This window comes from Tursiops truncatus, chromosome 20 (assembly GCF_011762595.2).
Source record: "Tursiops truncatus isolate mTurTru1 chromosome 20, mTurTru1.mat.Y, whole genome shotgun sequence".
NCBI classification, from domain to species: Eukaryota; Metazoa; Chordata; class Mammalia; order Artiodactyla; family Delphinidae; genus Tursiops; species Tursiops truncatus.
This window is the reverse complement of record NC_047053.1, coordinates 15,000,056-15,023,785: the sequence shown is the minus strand read 5'-3', so window position 1 is coordinate 15,023,785 and position 23,730 is coordinate 15,000,056. Positions and strand designations below refer to the sequence as shown.

Genomic DNA, 23,730 nt, shown 5'->3' with positions numbered 1-23,730 from the left:
CACATCAAACTTCTTTCCCAACCACAATCGTATGAAACTTGAAATCAGTTATAAGAAGAAAACTGGAACATTCACAGATATATGGAGATTAAACAAAACAGTACTGAACACTCAATGGGTCAAAGAAGAAATCGAAAAATATCTCAAGACAAATGAAAATACCTGGGACTTCCCTGATGGTCCAGTGGTAAAGAATCCACTTTCCAATGCAGGGGACGTGGGTAAGATCCCTGGGCAGGAAAATCCCACATGCTGCGGAGCAACTAAGCCCATGCGCCGCAACTACTGAGCCTGTGCTCTAGAGCCCATGAGCCACAACTACTGAGCCCACGTGCCACAACTGCTGAAGCCCGCACGCCTAGAGCCTGTGCTCTGCAACAAGAGAAGCCACCGCAGTGAGAAGCCCGCACACCACAATGAAGAGTAGCCCCCGCTCACCGCAACTAGAGAGAAAAGCCCACACGCAGCAATGAAGACCCAACGCAGCCAAAAAAATTTTTTTTTTAAGTTTTTTTTTTAATTATTAACATCACATCAAACTTCCTTTCCAACCACAGTCGTACGAAACTTGAAATCAATTATAAGGAGAAAACTGGAATATTCACAGATATATGGAGAGTAAACAAGATGGTACTGAGCACTCAGTGGGTCAAAGAAGAAATCAAAAAATATCTCAAGACAAATGAAAATAGAAGTACAACATACTAAAACATATGGGATTAAGCAGGGACTTCCTTCGTGGTCCAGTGGTGAAGAACCCTCCTTCCAGTTGCAGGGGACGCCGGTTTGATCCCTGGTCAGGGAACTGAGGTCCCACATGCCTCGGGGCAACTAAGCCCGCACACCACAACTACTGAGCTCACGTGCCTCAACGAAAGAGCCCATGTGCTGCAATCTACAGAGCCCACACACTCTGGAGCCCACGCACCACAACTAGAGAGAGAAAACTCGCACACCGCAACTAGAGAGAAGCCCGCGCGCCACTGCAACTAGAGAGAAGCCCGTGCACTGCAACGAAGATCCCACATGCTGTAACTAAGACCCGATGCAGCCCCCCAAAAAAACCACTAAGGGACAATGGAAAATCAAAGTAATAAATGGGATTTCAAAAAAAAAAAAACAGCGAAACATGGGATGCAGCAAAAGCAGTTCTAGATAACTAATGAGAACCTGCTGTATAGCATAAGGAACTCTACTCAATACTCTGCAATGGTCTGTATGGGAAAAGAATCTAAAAAAAAAAAAAATGAGAGAGAAAGGGAGTGGATATACATATATGTATAACAAATTCACTTTGCTCTACACTTCAAACTAACACAACATTGTAAATTAACTATACTCCAATAAAATTTTTTTAAATGATTAAAAAAGGCAGTTCTAACAGGGAAGCTCATAGTGATAAATACCTACTTTAATAAATAAGAACAATCTCAAATAAACAACCTAACTTTCCACCTCAAGGAATTAGTAAAAAAAGAACAAGCTAAGTCCTAAGTTAGTAGAAGGAAGGAAATAAAGATCAGAGCAGAAATAAGTGAAACAGAGACTAAAAAGACAATAGAAAAGAACAGTGAAACTTAAGAGCTGGGTTTTTTTTTAAAAAAGATAAACAAAATAGACAAATCTTTAGATAGACTTTCCATAAAAGAAAGAGAACTCAAATAAAATAAGAGATGAAGGAGACATTATATCTGATAACACAGAAATACTAAAGAATCACAAGAAACTACTATGAACAGTTATACATCAACAAATTGAGCAACCTAACAGAAATGGACAAATTCCTGGAAATATTCAATGTACCAATACTGAATCATGAAGAAACAGAAAATCTAAACAGACTGATTATTAGTAAGGAGATTGAATCAGTAACCAAAAACCTCCCAACAAACAGAAGTCCAGGACCCAATGGCTTCACTGGTGAATTTTACCAAACATTTAAAGAAGAATTAATACCAGTCATTCTCAAATTCTTCCAAAAAACAGAAGAGGAGGAAACACTACCAAACTTATTTTACAAGGTCAGCATTACTCTGATACCAAAACCAGACAAGGACACTATAAGAAAAGAAAATTACACGCCAATATCCCTGATGAACATAGATGCAAAAATCCTCAACAAAGTAGTAACAAACAGTATTCAACAATACAGTAAAAGGATCATACCCCATGATAAAGTGGTATTTATTCCAAGCATGTAAGGATGGTTCAAAATGCACAAATCAATCAGTGTGGTACATCACTTTAACAAAATGAAGGATAAAAATCATATGATCATCTCAGTAGATGCAGAAAAAGCTTTTGACGGAATTCAGCATCCATTTATGATAAAAATTCACAACAAAGTGGGTATAGAGGAAACATACCTCAACATAATAAAGACCATATATGACAAGCTCAAAGCTAACATCATACTCAACAGTGAAAAGCTAAGATATTTTCCTCTGAGATCAGGAAAAGAAAAGGATGCCCACTCTTGCCACTTTTATTGGAAGTCCAGATAGGCAAGAAGAAGAAATAAAAGACATCCAGATCAGAAAGGAAGAAGTAAAACTGTCGCTATTTGAAGATGACATGGTATTATATACAGAAAACCCTGAAGATTCCACCAGCAAACTGTTAGAACTAATAAACAAGTTCAGTCAAGTTGCAGGGTACAAAATCAGTATACAAAAATCAGTTGTATTTCTGTACACTAATAACAAACTATAAGAAAGAGAAATTAAGAGAACAATCCCATTTACAATCATATCAAAAAGAATAAAATACCTAGGAATAAATTTAACTGAGAAGGTTAAAGACCTGTAAACTGAAAACTATAAGACTTTTATGAAAGAAATTGAAAAGAACACAAATAAATGGGAAGATATTTTGTGCTCATGGATTGGAAGAATAAATATTGTTAAAATGTCCATATTATCCAAAGCAGTCTACAGATTCAGTGCCATCTCCATCAAAATTCCAATGGCATTTTTCACAGAAATAAAACTAACAGTCCTAAACTTTGTATGGAATCACAGAAGACGCTGAATAGCAAAAGCAATCTTGATAAAGAAGAAGAAAGCTGGAGGCATCATACTTCTGTTTTGAACTGTATTAGAAAACTTTAGTAATCAAAACAGTATGATATTGGCATAAGACAAACACATAGATCAATGGAACAGGATAGAGAGCCCAGAAATAAACCCATGCCTATATGGTTAATTAATTTACAGCAACAGGTCAAGTATAGACTATGGGGAAAGGACAGTCTCTTCAGTAAATGGTATTGGGAAAACTGGAAAACCACATGCAAAGAGTGAAAATGGACCAGTATCAGGAATTCCCTGGTGGTCCAGTGGTTAGGACTCAGCACTTTCACTGCCATGGCACAGGTTCAATTTCCTGGTTGGGGAAATAAGATCCTGCAAGCCACATGACATGGCCAAAAAACGAAAAGAAAAGAAAATGGACCACTATCTTATATCATACACAAAAATCAGCTGGTTACATACAGGGGAAATTTATCAAATAAGAAAATATATTAAAGATAATGAGAGTGAGGTTTTTCATTGTCAGAGAGGGGTATTACAAATCATGGGAAGAGGATAAGCTGGAATAAATACTATGGTATTGGGTTGGATTTGTGATATTATGGTGAACTCAATTGTTTTCAATAAACAAATATAGATATTTAATGTGCATGTATCCCCTAACTCTATCCACTGAGAGGATCTAAGAACAGTGACACCTCAGTAGCAGTGAGTACATCCGTTGCCATAGTTTCTTGGAGTGGGGAAAGTACAAGATGCTCCTGGAACATCTTAGTGTGCCAGAAAGCAAGGAAGGATCAAGGAGTGATGGGGCCACGTGAAAAAAATAGAAGCCATCATAAAAAGGTTCTTAATGCTCAAATGTGAGGCAGTTTGAACATCAAAATAAATGATAATAGCAGGTTATAACTTATTAAATAAATAGAAGTCTACTTCCATATAATAAAGAATAAAATGAAAGTTTTATGAAAAACAGGATATTTATATAAGTACCTTCTCACAAAATACTTATTAATTACAAAGACAAAAAGAGAAACTACTGTGAAGAAGCCTGGTAGACACCACCGTAAGTGATCAAAGTGAACACCATCAATAATGAAACCATTTGAAATCATACATCATCTTATAGAATAAATTAGAAAAATATAACATTTACTTCTGTGATATTCCTGCCAAAGTTGTATAGCCCAAATTTAATTATTAGGACCAACCCAAATTGAGGGATATTCAAGAGTCTTTTATGCTTCAAAATTGTCAAGGTCATGACTTCAGCTCACCTTAAGAGACTGGAAAAAGAAGAGGAAATTCAACCCAAAATAAGCAGAAGAAAGAGAATAAAATATCAAAGCAGAAATCAGTTAAATAGAAAGCAGAGAAGCAATAGAGAAATCAGTGAAACCAAAAGCTAGTTGTTTGAGAAAATTAATAAAATTGGTAAACCACTAGCCAGATTGATCAGGAAAAGAAGAGAGAAGACACAATATCAGGAATAAGAGGTGACATCACTACAGATTTTACAGGTATTAAAAGAATTATAGGGACTTCCCTGGTGGTCCAGTGGTAAAGAATCCACCTTCCAGTGCAGGGGACGCAGGTTCGATGATCCCACATGCCGTGGGGGCAACTAAAACCCATGCGTGACAACTACTGAGCTCGCACACCTCAACGAGAGAGCCCGCGTGCCACAAACTACAGAGCCCCCGCACACCACAACTAGAGAGAGAAAACACAAATGCCACAACTAGAGAGAAGCCTGCACACCACAACGAAGAGCCCATGCGGCAATGAAAGATCCCTCACGCTTTAACGAAGACACCCCCCCCACCCCCCCCCACCCCCCGGCCCTGTGACGCAACTAAGACCCAACGCAGCCAAAAAATAAAGAAAAGAAAGGAGGGAGGGAGGAAGGGAGGGAGGGAAGGAGGAAGGAAGGAAGGAAGGAATTATAAGGAAATACTATGAACAACTTTGTTAATAAATTTAACAAGTTAGATAAAATAGATAATTTCCTTGAAGGATGCAAATGACCAAAGGACGCTTTTGCTACAGAGGACATTATTGGGATACTCGATTGAAACTTGAATGGGGTTTGAGGATTTAGATGATAGTCATGTATCAGTATTAATGGTCGGTTTAATGGCTGTGTTATGGTTTTTTAGTATGAGAATATGTTTAGGAAATATACACTAAAGTATTTAGGAAGGGTGGGGCATCATGCCAGCAATCTACTGTACATTGACTCACTTGAAAAAGTTCTTTGAACTGTACTTGAAATTTTTTTTGCTAAGTTTAAAATTATTTCAAAAAAAAACAAAAACAAAAAAACTTTAACAATACTTGTATGTCCCTGTATAACAGGCACATATTTTAACAGGAAAGTTTTCTTTCTTTTACAGCGGAAAGGAAGCCTCCTTTATTTAATATGAATGCAATGAGTGCCTTATATCACATAGCCCAAAATGAATCCCCTACACTACAGTCTAATGAATGGTGAGTATTGCTAAGAGATATATTACTCGACATTGTATAAATTAAATGCTTTTTCATAATGTTATCAAAGTGATTTCATTTCAATTAGGTAAAATGTATTACCTGAAAAGATATTAAAATAGGTTATATCATGTTTATCCTTTATTATGTCTGCTTTCTTAGCATATATATAACTTAGTTCAGAAACAAAGGATAGATGATGCCACATGGAAACAAAAAGTATTTGCTTTTCACAAAAAAATTATATTTAGTTTTTTGAACTTTAGGAACATACATAACCCTGATTATATAATAAATAGCATGATTTAAACATAATATTTTATAACTAAAATATAGATTGCCACAACCTGTAGTGAAGTTCAGTTGGAGAATGGTTTATAATTTATATAGTATAAGACATAGGTAAAATGGTTTGATTTATCAAAATTACCAGATAATTCATAACTTTGGAATCATTCTAATTGTTATTATGACATTTGTTATTCAGACTGCTTAATGTTTTTTTTCTTCTAGTGCTTCCTTGTTGTGATAAAATTACATTCATTCATGTAAAAAAGTTTATGGAGAACTGATTGACAGTTTTAGAAAATGAGGATTTTTATCAGAAAATTTTACTGGGAAATTAATTCCTCAGGTGTATCTAGCATTTGAAAAATTCCAGGGGTATATGTAGCATATTTAATAAATATTTTTAAAAAGGTAGATGCATAAGTTAGCAATACTTTATTTTTTAAGGATTAATTAACACACATTCATAGTTCTTAGTACTTTTGTAGATATACATAGAAGGAATCTTTTGGCTCAGACTTTAGTATTATGGTACATATAAGTAATAAATATATTGAACACAGACTGTCTTCACACTGTGTTCAATTGATACGTTGGGGATTCAAAAAAGAGTTCCTTTTTTGCTTGTAAAGAACTTAAGGTCTTCTTTGAATATTACAAACATCGATGGAGAAATTATTACTGGCTTACTCATTGAACTCTCATCAGTAACACTATATAATAATAATGTGTTAAGACTTCTGATGTTTTAAAAAAATATCTCAATTGGTTTTCTGGATTTAATGGAAGTTTTATCCATTTGCTCTAGGACATCAAATACTTAGGTATACAAAATGCTCCCTTCAAAGCAAATGGAGTGATATTCTGAATCACTCTATACAGAAGATGATCCAGGGGGCAAAGAAGAAAGAAAGGTGGCTTATAGAAAGGAAAAAAAAATAAAGTTATCTTAGATTTGAATGCTAAAAGGAAAATATTGGCTTTTCTAATTTTCCCTCAATATAGAATGAGTTATGATATTTTAAATGTGGGAGCAGAATTTTAAAATAATCTGTGCAAATTTATCTTCAGAAAATGGTGAAGATTCATTGGTTGCTTTAGATAACTTTTCATAGATATATATGAAATGTATATAGTGTCTCCTTTTTTTATCATTTCTTTTCCATCCCCCCTCCCACCAGTAGGCACATGCCTTGTTTTGTGGATGTTTTTAAAGGAAATAGCAATATGTTCACTTGATACTTTCCTTTACAATAGGTCTGATTATTTTCGCAACTTTGTAGATTCTTGCCTCCAGAAAATCCCTCAAGATCGCCCTACATCAGAGGAACTTTTAAAGGTCAGTTCAATTATACTCTGTTTTCTATCCCTAAGAAATTATTTAAGAATGTGTTTTATTTTTCTTTGATTCTGCATCAGTATTAAGTATTCTCTACTAGTTTTTAATTAAAATGCTAATTTTGTATACTGTTCCCTCTTGAGACTCTTCTTAGATGCTAAATTTTTTCATTTATTTTTTGAAAATTGATTGTTTTTACTGTGTCTGGATAGTTATTTTGGATATAGTTAAATATCCAAAATAGTACCAAATGGCTAAATTTTTATATGTGCAATAATATATTCATGAGTTATAATTACAAATTTTAATTCATGTGGAACAATATCATATTTCAAAGTTGGTAAAGCATAGTTTAACTTTGGATCTAATTTTTATATCTACCATACTTTATGTATTTTTCTGTCCTGTATTAAAATAATATGAAAGAAAGAAATGACATGTAATATATTTACAAAAATATTGTGGGAGGAAAGAGATTTTAAAAGAAACTGTTAAAATGGATATCATTTATCCTTTTTGGAAATACATTTTTCTAACTTAGCAATGAAAATATTTTTTAAATCATGTAAATTCTATTCAGTTTTCACTAACTTTCATTGCCTAATTTAAATAAATGATTGATATATGCTTCCTGTTCTCAAAAATTTTATTTCATTTGGCAGTTGACTGTCTTATTAATAGCAGTAATAGTATTGTTGAACTTAATATAGTTCTTAAAACATCTACATAAAGCAATAGTAAGTAGATTTGATTCTCTTTGTGACCCTAAGAAATCTTGTTGATTTTTCACTCTAAAATTTAAGTAGCCTATTTTTATATGAATGTTTTAGAATTTCAGAGGGATTCAGTTTATTTTCACCAACGCACATCAATTAAAGATACAAAGAAATTGAAAGGATCTTATATATATTCAATAGTATTATTTGCAACTTTAGCATGTAGAAGAGCAGTATAAAGTTTCAGTAATGCTTGGGGAATTTTAGGCAGTAAGCGCACTCATACCGTCAGAAATGAAAGCTTGAATAAATTGGTACTCACAATAGCAACAAAAGATTTAGTAAAGCTAGGAATTATATTAGTGAAAAATAAGCAAGATCTATATGTAGAAAACTGTCAAACTTAGAAATATTTCTAAATATATTATTTTTGGGTAAGAAGACTGAATATTGTAAATAGTGGTACATACCAAGCTAAGGCTTAGGAAAAAGGAAGAATGTGATTTGCTTCTTACACTTGTCTAATATAGGTGAAAGAAGCTCTTTGGGTATAACCCAACCCACCAGGCCTAGGTATTTGGTATTTGGTGATTAGGTCCCAAGTCTGTATATAGTATTCATTTACCTGGTCCATAGTATGTATTGGCACAGCCTTATTGGAAACGATAGGAAGTAGCTATCAAGTGCTTCTTTCCCTTTGGCCTAATGACATTTCTTTCACAATCCATCATAAAGAAAAAAATTAATAGAAAAAAGGTGTTTTTTACATATGAAGCTATTTATCTCAGAATTAAAAGTTGGAAATAAACTGTCCAGAATTAGGGTAATGGTTAAATAATTATGGCATAAAGATTTGATGAAATATTCTGTAGGCATCATGTTTATGAGTTTGAAATAACAATACTTATGATAGTGAAAGTAGAATCAAATATGATATAGTTAGGACTCTGCATAGAGAAGAAATAAATTTGGCTAACAAAGGACGTAAAAGTGTTACAAAAATTCAAGGGTATCTCATGAACTCAAGGACAGAAGGTATCTTTCTGCAATCTATATACTAACTGTATCTACAAAACAAAAGTCTATACATAGAAAATTTCTGAAAAGAAAGGTATCAAAATGTAGCAGTGATATTCTAAAGTTGGAATTGTTCTTTCTACTTTATTTGATAACGTTAAGCTTTATTAAATGTTAGTGGTAAAAATCACTAATAATATAATGGCTTTTAATCAACTGCTAGTGTTTTATGAAGAGTATTGTTTATGCAACATACAAAGAAAACCATAATATCCAGGTTTATATTACATAATTCACCATCAGTAAATGCATTTCTGTTGAAACCTAATAAAACTCAGAACTGACGTGCCTTTTCTGTGAAATCAACAGTTACAAGAATATGTAAACCTTTATTTAGCCTTTGTTTAGGGCTCTAACTGGACTTACCTCTTAGTGTTTAATTAAACCCTTTTATCATTTCAACTCTGCATTTTCAGTTGACCAACAAAAGTATGATGTGCAAAGTTTTTATAAAATGTACGGGGGTAGTTACGTAGGCAGAGAGTGAATATATGTAAATGACAGTTTCATAAATATAAGATGTCAGAAATGTAATAGAATTAAATAGCTATAGATTATATGCGTTATCTATCATGATTATTCAGGATAGTATCTCTAGGGTCTAAGAAGGGGTACATTTGTACTAACTGAAAAATATATAGATTTCAACTTGACTTTTACATTCTCTTATCCAGCACATGTTTGTTCTTCGGGAGCGCCCTGAAACGGTGTTAATAGATCTTATTCAGAGGACAAAGGATGCAGTAAGGGAGCTGGACAATCTGCAGTATCGAAAGATGAAGAAACTCCTTTTCCAGGAGGCACATAATGGACCAGCAGTAGAAGCACAGGAAGAAGAAGAGGTAATAATTTAGAAATGATGCAAATATTGAGCTCTCTTCATTGGCTTCTTTACTTATGCAACTTGTCTTTTACATCACGAATCTCTTACATCAGTGGTTCTCAGGTTGTGTTTTCTTAACACTGGTCCTGTAAGATCCCAGGTGGGAAAAAAGGGTTTTGTGTTCTTTAAATCCAGTCCCTTCATAGTGCACATTGGCATACATAGTAAAGCTCTGAGAAGTCTTGTATTAAAGAAACTGGTTCAACTTTGTTTAATCTGGTCCCTCTCAAATATCTTGGACACTGAACCCTTTTTTTTGCCTGCTTGTCCAGTTGTGTGGGACATGCTTTTGAAAGTATTTGAAACTATAGACTCTGGAAGTTGACAGTACTCACTCACAAGTCATTAGAAAGTTACCAAGCATTCTTCCAGGGACACTTCTTTTCAGTTCTGCATACTTTGATTCCATCTACGCAGTTCTAAAATACTCATTTTACAAATGAGTAAAAGCAAGGGTCAGTGGTTAACTCACTGTAGGTAGAGCCATATGGGTTCAAATTCAAACAGCTGTCACTCTTAAGGTCAAGTTCTTTCCCTGTTGCCTTTTAGGGAGAATGGAAATATAAATTTGCAATGGATATGTTACAGAACTTTCTCACATGGAAATATACATATAAAGCTATCTTTTTTACTGTAAATATTTTCAGTTTTCTTCTTTGCTTCTGTCAGAATTCCAGAGCTTTGATTTGTTTTTTCTGTTTTCCAGTGAGAGAGATCACTTTGCATTCTGAAACTAGGAGCAGCAGTTAATTACTTTTATTTTTAATAGTGCTACGTAATTAATGAACTATAAAATGCAAGATTTTATTAACCTACAGTTTTGGGTATTTTTGTTTTATTTTTTAGTTCTTTTGATAGTCTTTTGAAAATTGTTTTGGGTTATTCTAGATATATGAAACAAAGTTGTGGTAAAGTAAAGTTGTGAAATTAATAAGATTCTCATGTAGTTTAATCTATAACAGCATCTCTGTTAGGCTAGAGACATAAGAAAAGTTCCTCTATATATACCATGTGTCCATATTTATTAAATTCTGCATATTTTATAGAATTTTGGTATGGTAAGACTATTGTAATGTTGGTACCCAGATACCATGGCTTGCCTGGTTACTTCACAAAAACATTCTTGTGATTGTGATTAAATATATATGTAATACATAATTTTTAATTTACAGAAAAATAGGAATTAAATTATTTGGTGGTAGAAGGATAGGCTAGAGACTGTATTTTAAATAAGAAAGAAAAATACACTTCAAAAGGCTTCAACAAAAAAATAACAACTAAAAGGAGTTGTTTCTAGGACTTTTTTTTTAAAGGTTGGGGCTTGTCTTTTGTTTCTTGGAAGCGCAGAATCCTAACCACTGGACCGACACGGAATTCCCGTGTAAGATCCCAGGTGGGAAAAAAGGGTTTTGTGTTCTTTAAATCCAGTCCCTTCATAGTGCACATTGGCATACATAGTAAAGCTTCTTTTAACGATGGGAATCATTGAGAAATGAGCAGAATCTCTCTATATAACCCATGAGATGTGTGGTAAAAATGAATTTCAAAAAGTGTCAAACAATTTAGAGAAAATGCTGTACTTTGGAAATAACCCAAAACTGATAAACTGCCTTTTTCACACAGTTGGTTTGGTTTTTGTTATTTACCTGTTGGTCATTTTTATTTGTTTATTTTTCTGTTAGCAGTTGGTTAACTTCCTGGTCTCACCAAATAAAGGAAATGTCTCATGATACACCTCTGACTTTCTAAAGACTGTGTGCCAAGCAGTGTGCTTGGTGCTTATGTTCAAGAAATCGGAAGAGATACAGATATTTGAACCTAATGCTCTTTTTCCTTAGGAACAAGATCATGGTGTTGGACGGACAGGAACAGTGAATAGTGTTGGAAGTAATCAGTCTATTCCCAGTATGTCCATCAGTGCCAGTAGCCAAAGCAGTAGTGTTAACAGTCTTCCAGATGCCTCGGATGACAAGAGTGAGCTAGACATGATGGAGGGAGACCACACAGTGATGTCTAATAGTTCTGTCATCCATTTAAAACCTGTGAGTATTTGGATTTCAGTGAAAAAAAATTTCAACTTTGGTAAATAATTTTCTTCATCTGATTAGTTTAAGAGGAGTTTTTTTTTTTTTTCTGGATTTTTGTATTTTATTTTATTTATTTTTTTATACAGCAGGTTCTTATTAGTCATCAGTTTTATACACATCAGTGTATACATGTCAATTCCAATCGCCCAATTCAGCACACCACCATCCCCACCCCCCCCCACGGCTTTCCCTCCTTGGTGTCCACACGTTTGTTCTCTACATCTGTGTCTCAACTTCTGCCCTGCAAACCGATTCATCTGTACCATTTTTCTAGGTTCCACATACATGTGTTAATATACAATATTTGTTTTTCTCTTTCTGACTTACTTCACTCTGTATGACAGTCTCTAGATCCATCCTCGTCTCAACAAATGACCGAATATCGTTCCTTTTTATGGCTGAGTAATATTCCATTGTATATATGTACCACATCTTCTTTATCCATTTGTCTGTCGATGTGCATTTAGGTTGCTTCCATGACCTGGCTATTGTAAATAGTGCTGCAATGAACGTTGGGGTGCATGTGTCTTTTTGAATTATGGTTTTCTCTGGGTATATGCCCAGTAGTGGGATTGCTGGATCATATGGTAATATATTTTTAGTTTTTTTAAGGAACCTGCATACTGTTCTCCATGGTGCCTGTATCAATTTACATTACCACCAACAGTGCAAGAGTGTTCCCTTTTCTCCACACCCTCTCCAGCATTTGTTGTTTGTAGATTTTCTGATGATGCCCATTCTAATTGGTGTGAGGTGATACCTCATTGTAGTTTTGATTTGCATTTCTCTAATAATTAGTGATGTTGAGCAGCTTTTCATGTTCTTCTTCGCCATCTGTATGTCTTCTTTGGAGAAATGTCTGTTTAGGTCTTCTGCCCATTTTTGGATTGGATTGTTTGTTTCTTTAATATTCAGCTGCATGAGCTGTTTATATATTTTGGAAATTAATCCTTTGTCCATTGATTTGTTTGCAAATATTTTCTCCCATTCTGAGGGTTGTCTTTTCGTCTTGTTTATAGTCTCCTTTGCTGTGCAAAAGCTTTTAAGTTTCATTAGGTCCCATTTGTTTATTTTTGTTTTTATTTCCATTACTCTAGGAGGTGGATCAAAAAAGATCTTGCTGTGATTTATGTAAAAGAGTGTTCTTTCTATGTTTTCCTCTAAGAGTTTTATAGTGTCCGGTCTTACATTTAGGTCACTAATCCATTTTGAGTTTATTTTTGTGTATGGTGTTAGGTAGTGTTCTAATTTCATTCTTTTACATGTAGCTGTGCAGTTTTCCCAGCACCACTTATTGAAGAGACTGTCTTTTCTCCATTGTATATCCTTGCCTCCTTTGTCATAGATTAGTTGACCGTAAGTGCATGGGTTTATCTCTGGGCTTTCTATCTTGTTCCATTGATCTATGTTTCTGTTTTTGTGCCAGGACCATATTGTCTTGATTACTGTAGCTTTGTAGTATAGTCTGAAGTCAGGAAGTCTGATTCCTCCAGCAAGAGTGGAGTCTCTGTTTCCCCCAGTCCTGTCGAAGTCCTGCAGTCAAATCCCACTAGGCTTCAAAGTCTGATTCTCGAGGAATTCCTCCTCCCGTTGCCAGACCCCCAGGTTGGGAACCTGACGTGGGGCTCAGAACCTTCCCTCGAGTGGGTGGACTCCTGTGGTAAAAGTGTTCTCCAGTCTGTGAGTCACCCACCCAGCAGTTATGACATTTGATTTTACTGTGATTGTGCCCCTCCTACCGTCTCATTGTGGCTTCTTCTTTGGATGTGGGGTGTCTTTTTTGGTGGGTTCCTGTGTCTTCCTGTCGATGATTGTCCAGCAGCTAGTTGTGATTCTGGTGTTCTCGCAAGAGGGAGTGAGAGCGCGTCCTTCTACTTCGCCATCTTGGTTCCTAATCCCCTTCGAGTTTTTTCTTTTATTTTCTTTGCTGTTTCAGAAGTTTTGAACAATTTTAGGTAACTTATTTTAGAATGGCAGTAGGCTTGTTAATTCCCAATGTAATGTCTGCATTTGGGAAACTAATGTTTTGAGAATACAAAAAGAATATTTTTAAAAATCTTAGAAGAAAAAATACAGAAATACTATGTATAATGTATTATTTGAAGTTACTTAGATGGAAAATAAAGTATTTAAAAATAGTAGATTAAAAAAAAACTAGTAGGTTTACTAATGAAATTCATTATAATATAACAGTTGCCTTTGAAGAGTGGGAGAATGGGTTAGGATGGGTGGTGACCAAAAGTGACTTTTGCGTTATCCATAATGTTTACATCTTTAAGATATAGTGTAATTAAAGAAAAGTATAAATTCTGGGTTTAGGAAATACTGGTGTTTAGTACATTAGTCTTCATACTTTCAAATGCAACATTTTGAATTTTCTTGAAAATATTTGAAGATCAGATAACTCCTTTTAGCAGTTAATAGGAATGCTTCCTTTTAAACTTCACAGCTTAGTGTTACCTAGAAAGTTATTAGGAACAATAGCTAAAAGGTGGAACCAATCCAGGTGTTCCTCAACAGATCAATGGATAAACAAAACCATGGTATATACATACGATGAATATTTTTCAGCTGTAAAAAGGAATGAAATTCTGATACATGCTACAACATTAGTGAACCTTGAAAACATTATGCTAAGTGATATACGTCAGATGTAAAAGGACAAATAATGTATAATTCCACTTATATGAACTATCTAGAATAGGCAAATTCATAGAGACAGAAAGTAGATTAGAGGTTACCTGGGGCTGACTGAAGGATGAAATGGAGAATTTTTGCTAATGGATACAGAATTTCCATTCGGGGTGATGGAAAAGTTTGGGAAATAGTGGGGATGGTGGCACAGCATTGAAAATGTAATCAGCGCCCCTGAATTGTATACGTAAAAATGGTTAAAATGGAAAAGTTTATATTACAAATGTTTTAACACACAGTTTTCAAGAATGATTTAGTTAAGTAGTGTTATTTAGGGAAAAACCATGTTTAATTTTTATATTCTTAGGTAAGAGGATTAGCTGTAAAAAGATTATTCCCACAATTAGTTGGTTGCTAGTTGACTTCCTCTTCAGTTAATGAACTAAGGTATATGTCAAGAAAGACATAAGTTCTCAAAATTTGTATAACTATTTTTTGTTTACTTGGACAAATGGCAGAAGTATTATAAAGATCTTTTTAAACTATATTATTACTTTTAAAGCCCAAGAGCCTTAGAGTAATTAATTTTATTACTGCTGTTTAAAATACTGGCTGCATGCTTTATTATCTTCGTTTTTAAGTTATGTTAAAACTTTTTAATTTTGCATTTAATGACTGTTAATAACTCTAGCCATATACATTTCCTTATCATGAATCTGTGTGCTATTTCATACACTGAGGAAATAATGTCTCCTGATTCAAATTGTGTTGAAAATAAAATGTCAGCATTCCCATTTTTTGTTTTTGCTTTTTAAGATTATGTCTTTGAGATTTATTGATCAAGTTGTGTTTAAACTTTAACTTTCTTGAAAGTTCACGTGAACTGTGTTGGCCTTAGGTAGTAATGTCTGTTTCTTTGCCTAGGAGGAAGAAAATTACAGAGAAGAGGGAGATCCTAGAACAAGGGCATCAGATCCACAATCTCCACCCCAAGTATCTCGTCATAAATCACACTACCGTAATCGAGAACACTTTGCTACTATACGGACGGCATCACTGGTATGTACTACTGCAAATTAGAAATATATTTTTCATGTTGGACCTTGGCGCCTATACTCAAGTATAATTATCTCTTTTTTTTTTTATTCTGGGTTTATTTTGCAAAACATTTATTTAACATTTAATTACCTCTTATGAGAAAGATATTATACAAAGCACTCTGAGAGATGTGTACACAAATAAGAAATATATTTGAATATATTGAATTAGCTTGAGAGGGCTAAAAGGTACTAAATAGGAATTCAGATTACCTTTGAATCGGGGCATAAAGGGAGTATTTATAAAATAAATCATCTGAGCCTTTAATAATTAGTTGGTTTTAGGCACAGGGGAGAGGAAAAATGTAATTTCCACCTAAGAATTGACCAAAATGAGGGAGGGGATGTTTGGGAAATAGCAGGTAATCCAATTTGATGTACTCAAAATGTAGTTCTTCTGATTTCCCAAATAATAAAAATGGATTATTTGTTCATTACAAGGATGTTGTTATACTGGGGTACTCATAACCCTAATCAGTCAGATATGTAAGTCCAAAACATGATAAAGGATACTTACTAGGGATAGAAAGAACATACGTTAAGATATCAAAGGGAAAATAGGTTAATAGAAAATATGACAGAAAGAAAAAAATATATGGGAGTTATCTGAATTATCGACTACATAGCAGATCTTATAAATCCCATGCTGTGGCCCATGAATCTGAATGATGTCTAAGGTCAAGAACACCATCCCCTGCCATAAGTCAAGTCATTCCTACTATTCTACAACATGTAAATAATTCTTTGAAGAGAGCAAGTAGCAAACAATGATTGCTTAATTTTTTCATGACTATTTTAATAAATACCTGGACAGGGGCCAGCTTGTGGGAAAACATCTTTGTGACTGGGCACATATTAAGTGTTTCCCAAGCAAGCCTTCTGTCTCAAATTTTGGCTCCCTCAAATTAATTAAGGACACTATTTATTTATTTAGTCAGTTAGTTAGTTAGTTAGTTAGTTAGTTAGTTGTGCTGCGCTGCATGACTTGCAGATGTTAATTCTCCAACCAGGAGTCCTAACCACTGGACCGCCAGGGAGTTCCGTAAGGACAGTCTTAAAAAGTTATGGCTTTAGGGCTTCCCTGGTGGCGCAGTGGTTGAGAATCCGCCTGCCAATGCAGGGGACACAGGTTCGAGCCCTGATCCGGGAAGATCCCAGATGCCGTGGAGCAACTAAGCCCCTGCGCCACAATTACTGAGCCTGTGCTCTAGAGCCCGTGAGCCACAACTCCTGAGCCTGTGTGCTGCAACTATTGAAGCATGCGTGCCTAGAGCCCGTGCTCTGCAACAAGAGAAGCCACTGCAATGAGAAGCCCTCGTACCGCAACAAAGAGTAGCCCCGCTCACCACAAGTAGAGAAAGCCTGTGCGCAGCAACAAAGACCCAACACAGCCAAAAATAAATAAATTAAAAAAAAAAAAGTTTTAGAAAACTTAAGATCCATATCCTTAAACCTAGTAAGTCCATTTATTTCAAGTAAAACATTCAGAGAGTAGGTATATTTGTGTACAAAGATATGAGTAACTATATTATTCAATATGATTACCACGTACCATAACTCAGGCTGACTTATGCCTTGGATTTTTTTCATACAATAAAATGCGTAGATCTTAGGTATTCAATTTGAAGTATTTTTAGTGGTACACATTATGTTAACCATCGACTAAAAAAAAAAAAAATTAAAATTTATTGTCATCCCACAAAGTTCCCTCATACCCCTCTTCAGTCAAGTCTCCACTCTCATGACCACCACTTTCTGTTTCTTCACTATTGTTAGTTCTAACTGTTTTTGGATTTTATATAGGTGGAATCACACAGAATGTACTCTTTTGTGTCTGGCTTATTTTGCTCAGCTTAATGTTTCTGAGATTCATCTATATTGTGTTCATCAAAGTTCATTCTTTTTTATTACTGTAAATATATTTCCATTGTGTGAATATACCACAATTTTTTAATCCATTCTTCTATTGAGGAACACTTGGTTTGATTCCTGTTTGGGGCTATTACCCATAAGATTGTTATAAACATTCTTATACAAGCCTTTATGTGAACATTATGTTTTAATTTCTTTTTGGTAAATACCTAAGAGTAGAATTGCTGAGTCATGGGGTATATATATGTTTAACTTCCTCTGTCAAAGTTTTCCAGGGCTTCCCTGGTGGCGCAGTGGTTGAGAGTCCGCCTGCCGATGCAGGGGACACGGGTTCATGCCCCGGTCCGAGGATCCCACATGCCGCGGAGCGGCTAGGCCCGTGAGCCATGGCCGCTGAGCCTGCGTGTCCAGAGCCTGTGCTCCATGGCGGGAGAGGCCACAACAGTGAGGGGCCCACGTACCGCAAAAAAAAAAAAAAAAAAAAGTTTTCCAAAATGGTTGTACCATTACACGTGCCTATCAGCAATGTGTAAGAGTTCCAGTTGATCTATATCCGCTCCAGCATTTGGTGTTGTCACTTTTTTTAGCCATTGTAGTGGGTGTGAAATAGAATCTCATAGTGGATTATTTTGTTTGTTTTTTGCATTTCCCTGTGACTAAAGATGTCACCATAATAAGCACCTTTTCATGTGCTTATTGTCTGTTCATATATCTTCTTTAGTGAAGTGTCTCTGCAACTCTTTTGCCTGGTTTCTTACTCAGATGTTCACATTATAATATTGATTTGTACGAGTTCTTTGTATAGTCTGGATACAAGTATTATATCTCATATATATCTTGCAAATGTTTTCTCTTCATCTGTGGTTTACCTAGTCTTTTTCTTACTGTTGTCTTGATGAGAGGTTAAAATTATTTAGTTTTAAATTCCAATTTAAACAACCAAATTAAAACATAGGTAAAGGACTTGAATAAACATTTCTGCAAAGAATGTAATACAAGTCGCTAACAAGCACATGAAAAGTGCTCAATATCATTTGTCATTTGGGAAATGCAAATCAAAACCACAAAGAGGTACCACCTCACATCCACTAGGATGGCTATTTTTTAAAAAAAAGAGGGCCTTCCCTGGTGGCACAGTGGTTAAGAATCCGCCTGCAAATGTAGGAGACATGGGTTTGAGCCCTGGTGCGGGGAGATCCCACATGCTGCAGAGCAACTAAGCCCGTGTGCTACAACTACTGAGCCTGTGCTCTAGAGCCCATGAGCCATAACTACTGAGCCTGCATGCTGCAACTATTTAAGCCCGCACGCCTAGAGCCCATGCTCCGCAGCAAGAGAAGCCATTGCAGTGAGAAGCCTGTGCACCACAAGAAAGAGTAGCCCCCACTTGCTGCAACTAGAGAAAGCTTGCGTGCAGCAATGAAGACCCAATGCAACCCAAAATAAATAAATAAATAAATTTTAAAAAATAATAATAATGCTGCAGTGAACAGGAAGGTACAAATATCTTTTAAAAAAAGGAGGGCTTCCCTGGTGGCGCAGTGGTTGAGAGTCCGCCTGCCGATGCAGGGGACACGAGTTCGTGCCCAGGTCCGGGAGGATCCCACGTGCCACGGAGCGGCTGGGCCCGTGAGCCATGGCTGCTGAGCCTGCACATCCGGAGCCTGTGCTCCACAACGGGAGAGGCCACAGCAGTGAGAGGCCCGCGTACCGCAAAAAAAAAAAAAAAAAAGGAAAGGGCTTCCCTGGTGGCGCAGTGGTTGCGAGTCCGCCTGCCGATGCAGGGGACGTGGGTTCATACCCTGGTCTGGGAGGATCCCACATGCTGCAGAGCGGCTAGGCCCATGAGCCATGGCCGCTGAGCCTGCGCATCTGGAGCCTGTGCTCTGCAACGGGAGAGGCCACAACGGTGAGGGGCCCTGTGTACCACAAAAAAAAAGAAATTTAAAAAATAAATAAAAATGAATTTAAAAAGGAAAAGAAAAGGAAAAAAACCAAAATAACAAGTGTTGGAGAGAGTGCAGAGAAATTGGAACTCCTGTATATTGCTGGTAGGAATGTAAAATGGTTCAGCTGCTGTGGAAAACAGTTGATGATGCCTCAAAAAGTTAAACATAGATTTACCACATGACCCAGCTGTTCTACTACTAGGTATATACCCAAAAGAATTGAAAACAGTTACTCAAACAAGTACACTACACACATGTTCACAGCAGCACTATTCACAATACCCAAAAAGTGGAAACAACACAGATATTAATATTCACCAGTGGATGAATGGATAAACATATTATGGTATATGCAAATAATGGAATATTATTTAGCTATAAAAAGGAATGAAATACTGATACATGCTATATACAACATGGATGAACCTTGAAAACATGCTAAATTAAAGAAGCCAGACACAAAAGGTCACATATGATGCTATTTATATGAAATATCCAGAGTAGATAAATCCATAGAGACAGAAAACAGGTTGGTGGTTACCAAAAGGGGAGAATGGGGAGCAGCTGCATAACAGCTGTCTTTTAAGTATATAGAGGTGGTGGTTGCCTAACATCGTGAATATACTAAATGCTGCTGGGTTGTTCACTTTAAAACAATTAATTTTATATTATGTGAATTTCACCTTAATTAAAAAAATCAGTTTATACATTTTTGTCTTTATAGTCAGTGCTTTTTGTGTCCTGCCCAAGAAATATTTGCCTGCGCTATGGTCATGAAGATATTTTGGTTTTTTTTCTACTTTATGATTCTGGATTTTGTGTTTATGTCAAATCATTCTCAATTTTTGTATATAGAGTGATACAGAAGTCAAGATTTTTGTTTTTGCTTTTATATACAGAGAACCAGTTGTGTCCACAGAATTTGATGATAACACATTTTTTCCTCTTTGAATTGACTTTTTGGTGGAAAATCAATTGACTAAATATATTTGGGTCTATTTCTAGATTTTATTCTGTTCCTTTGATCTGTTCAGCCTATTCTTCCACCAATTCCACATTGTTTGGATTACTGAAATGTGTGTCTTCCAACTTTTTTTCCCTCAAGATTGTTTTGGCTATTGTAGGTCCTTTATATTCCAATATAAATTTTAGAACCAGCGTGTCTATTTCTTTAGGAGACCGCCTGGAAATTTAATTGGAAACTGCTCACTGGAATCTCTTACAGTGATTGTGTACTTGGCTAAGTAGTAGAGTGCTCTAAAATGCTTCTGAAATAAAAATGTTTTCCTTAATTTTATTCTTTTCTCTCCATTGTTTGTGTGTCTAGGTTACAAGGCAAATGCAAGAACATGAGCAGGACTCTGAACTTAGAGAACAAATGTCTGGCTATAAGAGAATGAGGCGGCAACATCAAAAGCAGCTGATGACTCTGGAAAATAAGTTAAAGGCTGAGATGGATGAACATCGCCTCAGATTAGACAAAGATCTTGAAACACAACGTAACAATTTTGCTGCAGAAATGGAGAAACTTATCAAGAAACATCAGGCTGCTATGGAAAAAGAGGTGGCCAATTCAGTATTACTATTTTATTTACTCTAGATTGTAACCATCTCAGAATTAACCAAGATGGCATTGTGATGTTAGGATATATCTTCCCCAGAACCAAGCAAATCAGTTGGGGAAAAGAAGAAACATTTATATAAATTGTGTAATATTAAGTACTGAGTCTGGGAAGCAACAGATGTGGGATTATTTCCTGACACTGATAGTTTTATAGTATCACAGTGGGTAAATCATGCAACCATTCTAGGCCCTAGGTACCCTGATTATCTGAGGAGTTTGTTAATCACCTATCAATAGGTGATTTAGGTCTCGAAAAATCATTCATGATTCTCTTCTCTGTGATTTTTGGAGACCAATCTTAAATTTATAGCAGCATTTTAATATCAGAGAATAATTGAAGATTATAGAGAATGTTAGAGATAATAAAAGAGGTTCAGATTAAGATTTAGCCCATTTGTGGGTTTTTTAAAAAATATTTACTTATTTATGGCTGCATTGGGTCTTCATTGCTGAACGCAGGCTTTCTCTAATTGCAGCGAGCGGGGGCTACTCTTTGTTGCAGTTCAGGGCTTCTCTTGTTGCAGAGCACGGGCTCTAGGCGTGCGGGTTTCAGTAGTTGTGGCACACAGGCTCAGTAGTTGTGGTTCACAGGCTCTAGAGCTCAGGCTCAGTGGTTGTGGCACACAGGCTTCGTTGCTCTGTGGCATGTGGGATCTTCCCAGACCAGGGCTCGAACCCGTGTCCCCTGCATTGGCAGGCGGATTCTTAACCACTGCACCACTAGGGAAGTCCCAGCCCATTTGTTTTTTGGTGTTTTTTTTCCATTTGTGGCTGTGTTGGGTCTTGTTTGCGGCACGTGGGATCTTTCGTTGTGGCGCCCGGGGTCTTCGTTGCGGCTCACAGGCTTCTGTCTGGTTGTGGCGCATGGGCTCGAGAGTGCATGGGCTCTGTAGTTGTGGCACGTGGGCTCCAGAGCCCGTGGACTCTGTAGTTTGCCATACGCGGGCTCTCTAGTGGAGGCACGTGGACTTAGTTGCCTTGCAGCATGTGGGATCTTAGTTCCCCAACCAGGGATTGAACCTGCGTCCCCTGCATTGGAAGGCCGATTCTTAACCACTGGACAACCAGGGAAGTCCCAGCCCATTTGTTTTTTTACAAATAAGTGTCATTTTACTATATGATTTAAGTATATTTTTTTAGGATTCTTGTTACGTGAGACCTTTTCTTTTAATGTTTTTGATGTCCCATCAGTTAAATTTTATTTTGATAGTCACACTTGTCAGGTAAAATGTAAGCTTCTCTGTAAATTCACACAATATCTAGAAATGTGTCTGGCTTGTCCACATTGAGGCATTATTTATTATAGTTACCCTGTTCAGCCTTTCCCCCTAAAATAGAAGAACTACTCTCTCATAATAGAGAATTTGGCAAAATAATTTACAGAGTAAATAATTATTTGCTTTTGAAGTAATTTGATGAAAGAATGTATAGATATTTAGAATCCTGTTGGACATGGGGTAGTATTTTTAATAACTCGGGAAGAGGTAGATACATATTTAGAAAAGCAAATCATGAAACAGGATGTGCAATATGATTACAGATTTATTTAAAATGTATGTATGCATAGAAGTAAATAGGAAGGGTGTGCACCAAAATGTTTATATTGGTTATCTCCGGGTGGTAAAATCATACAAGATTTTTTTTGTGTTTTCCTGTATTTCCTAAATGATCTACAATGAATATGCATTGCCTATATAATCAAAAATAAAACAGTATGATATGTATCTAATATTTAATATTTTCATATTACTTAATATATAAGTTAAAGGTCAGGGTTTTGGGGCTTCCCTGGTGGCGCAGTGGTTGAGAGTCCACCTGCCGATGCAGGGGACACGGGTTCGTGCCCCGGTCCAGGAAGATCCCATATGCCATGGAGCGGCTAGGCCCGTGAGCCATGGCCGCTGAGCCTGCGCGTCCAGAGCCTGTGCTCCGCAACGGGAGAGGCCACAGCAGTGAGAGGCCCGCGTACCGCAAAAAAAAAAAAAAAAAAGGTCAGGGTTTAATTTGAAGAGGAGTATATTACATTATTTAATATACAAATCAATCTAGATAAAAGGTCATTACTTAATTATATTTGTGGATAGATATATATGTTTTTATTTTCTTGGGGGAGGACATGTAAAATTTTTAAAAAGGTGAAAACATTTTGATTTTGTAAAAGATCAACATATTAAAGATGAGTTCCATTTTACTGGTTCTCTGAAATTCAAATAATAAGATGCTGAGTAATTGGTATTGGTAATGCTTATACTGATTTTATGTTCTTAAGGGTAAAAATATCCTTAGTGGTATATATTAAACTGTTGCTTTGAATCTACTTAACTAATTTGATCCATTTTTTAAATTTCCCATAGGCTAAAGTGATGGCCAATGAAGAGAAAAAGTTTCAGCAACATATTCAGGCCCAACAGAAGAAAGAACTAAACAGCTTTTTGGAGTCCCAGAAAAGAGAATATAAACTTCGAAAAGAACAGCTTAAGGAGGTATCTATTTTATAAAAATTTTCACGCCAGTTGTCTACTTATTGATTTTATCTATTGATGTTGATTGACTCATAGAACCATTAGGATAAATTCTTCTTCTGTTGTTTGTGGCCACTAAATGTTTACCAGTTTGAATGAAGGCAAACTTTAATCAGTTAT

At 35.9% G+C, this 23,730-nt stretch overlaps 1 protein-coding gene across 5 annotated transcripts in view; it reads left to right on the top strand.

The window, feature by feature from the left end:
* TAOK1 (TAO kinase 1) overlaps positions 1 to 23,730 on the top strand; it is a 149,109-nt gene that overhangs the window by 98,081 nt on the left and 27,298 nt on the right. For 4 of the 5 annotated variants that reach the window (XR_002174758.3, XM_019926995.3, XM_019926996.3 and 1 more), the window contains 7 exons: positions 5,429 to 5,522; positions 7,068 to 7,149; positions 9,617 to 9,784; positions 11,664 to 11,867; positions 15,471 to 15,605; positions 20,792 to 21,028; positions 23,443 to 23,571. Coding sequence is in view for 4 of the 5 variants with exons in the window: in XM_019926995.3 (XP_019782554.1) it covers positions 5,429 to 5,522; positions 7,068 to 7,149; positions 9,617 to 9,784; positions 11,664 to 11,867; positions 15,471 to 15,605; positions 20,792 to 21,028; positions 23,443 to 23,571 (1,049 nt within the window). In the remaining variant the exon portion in view is untranslated. The remainder of the gene's footprint in view (positions 1 to 5,428; positions 5,523 to 7,067; positions 7,150 to 9,616; positions 9,785 to 11,663; positions 11,868 to 15,470; positions 15,606 to 20,791; positions 21,029 to 23,442; positions 23,572 to 23,730) is intronic. The other variant, XM_033847854.2, reaches the window with a different exon arrangement.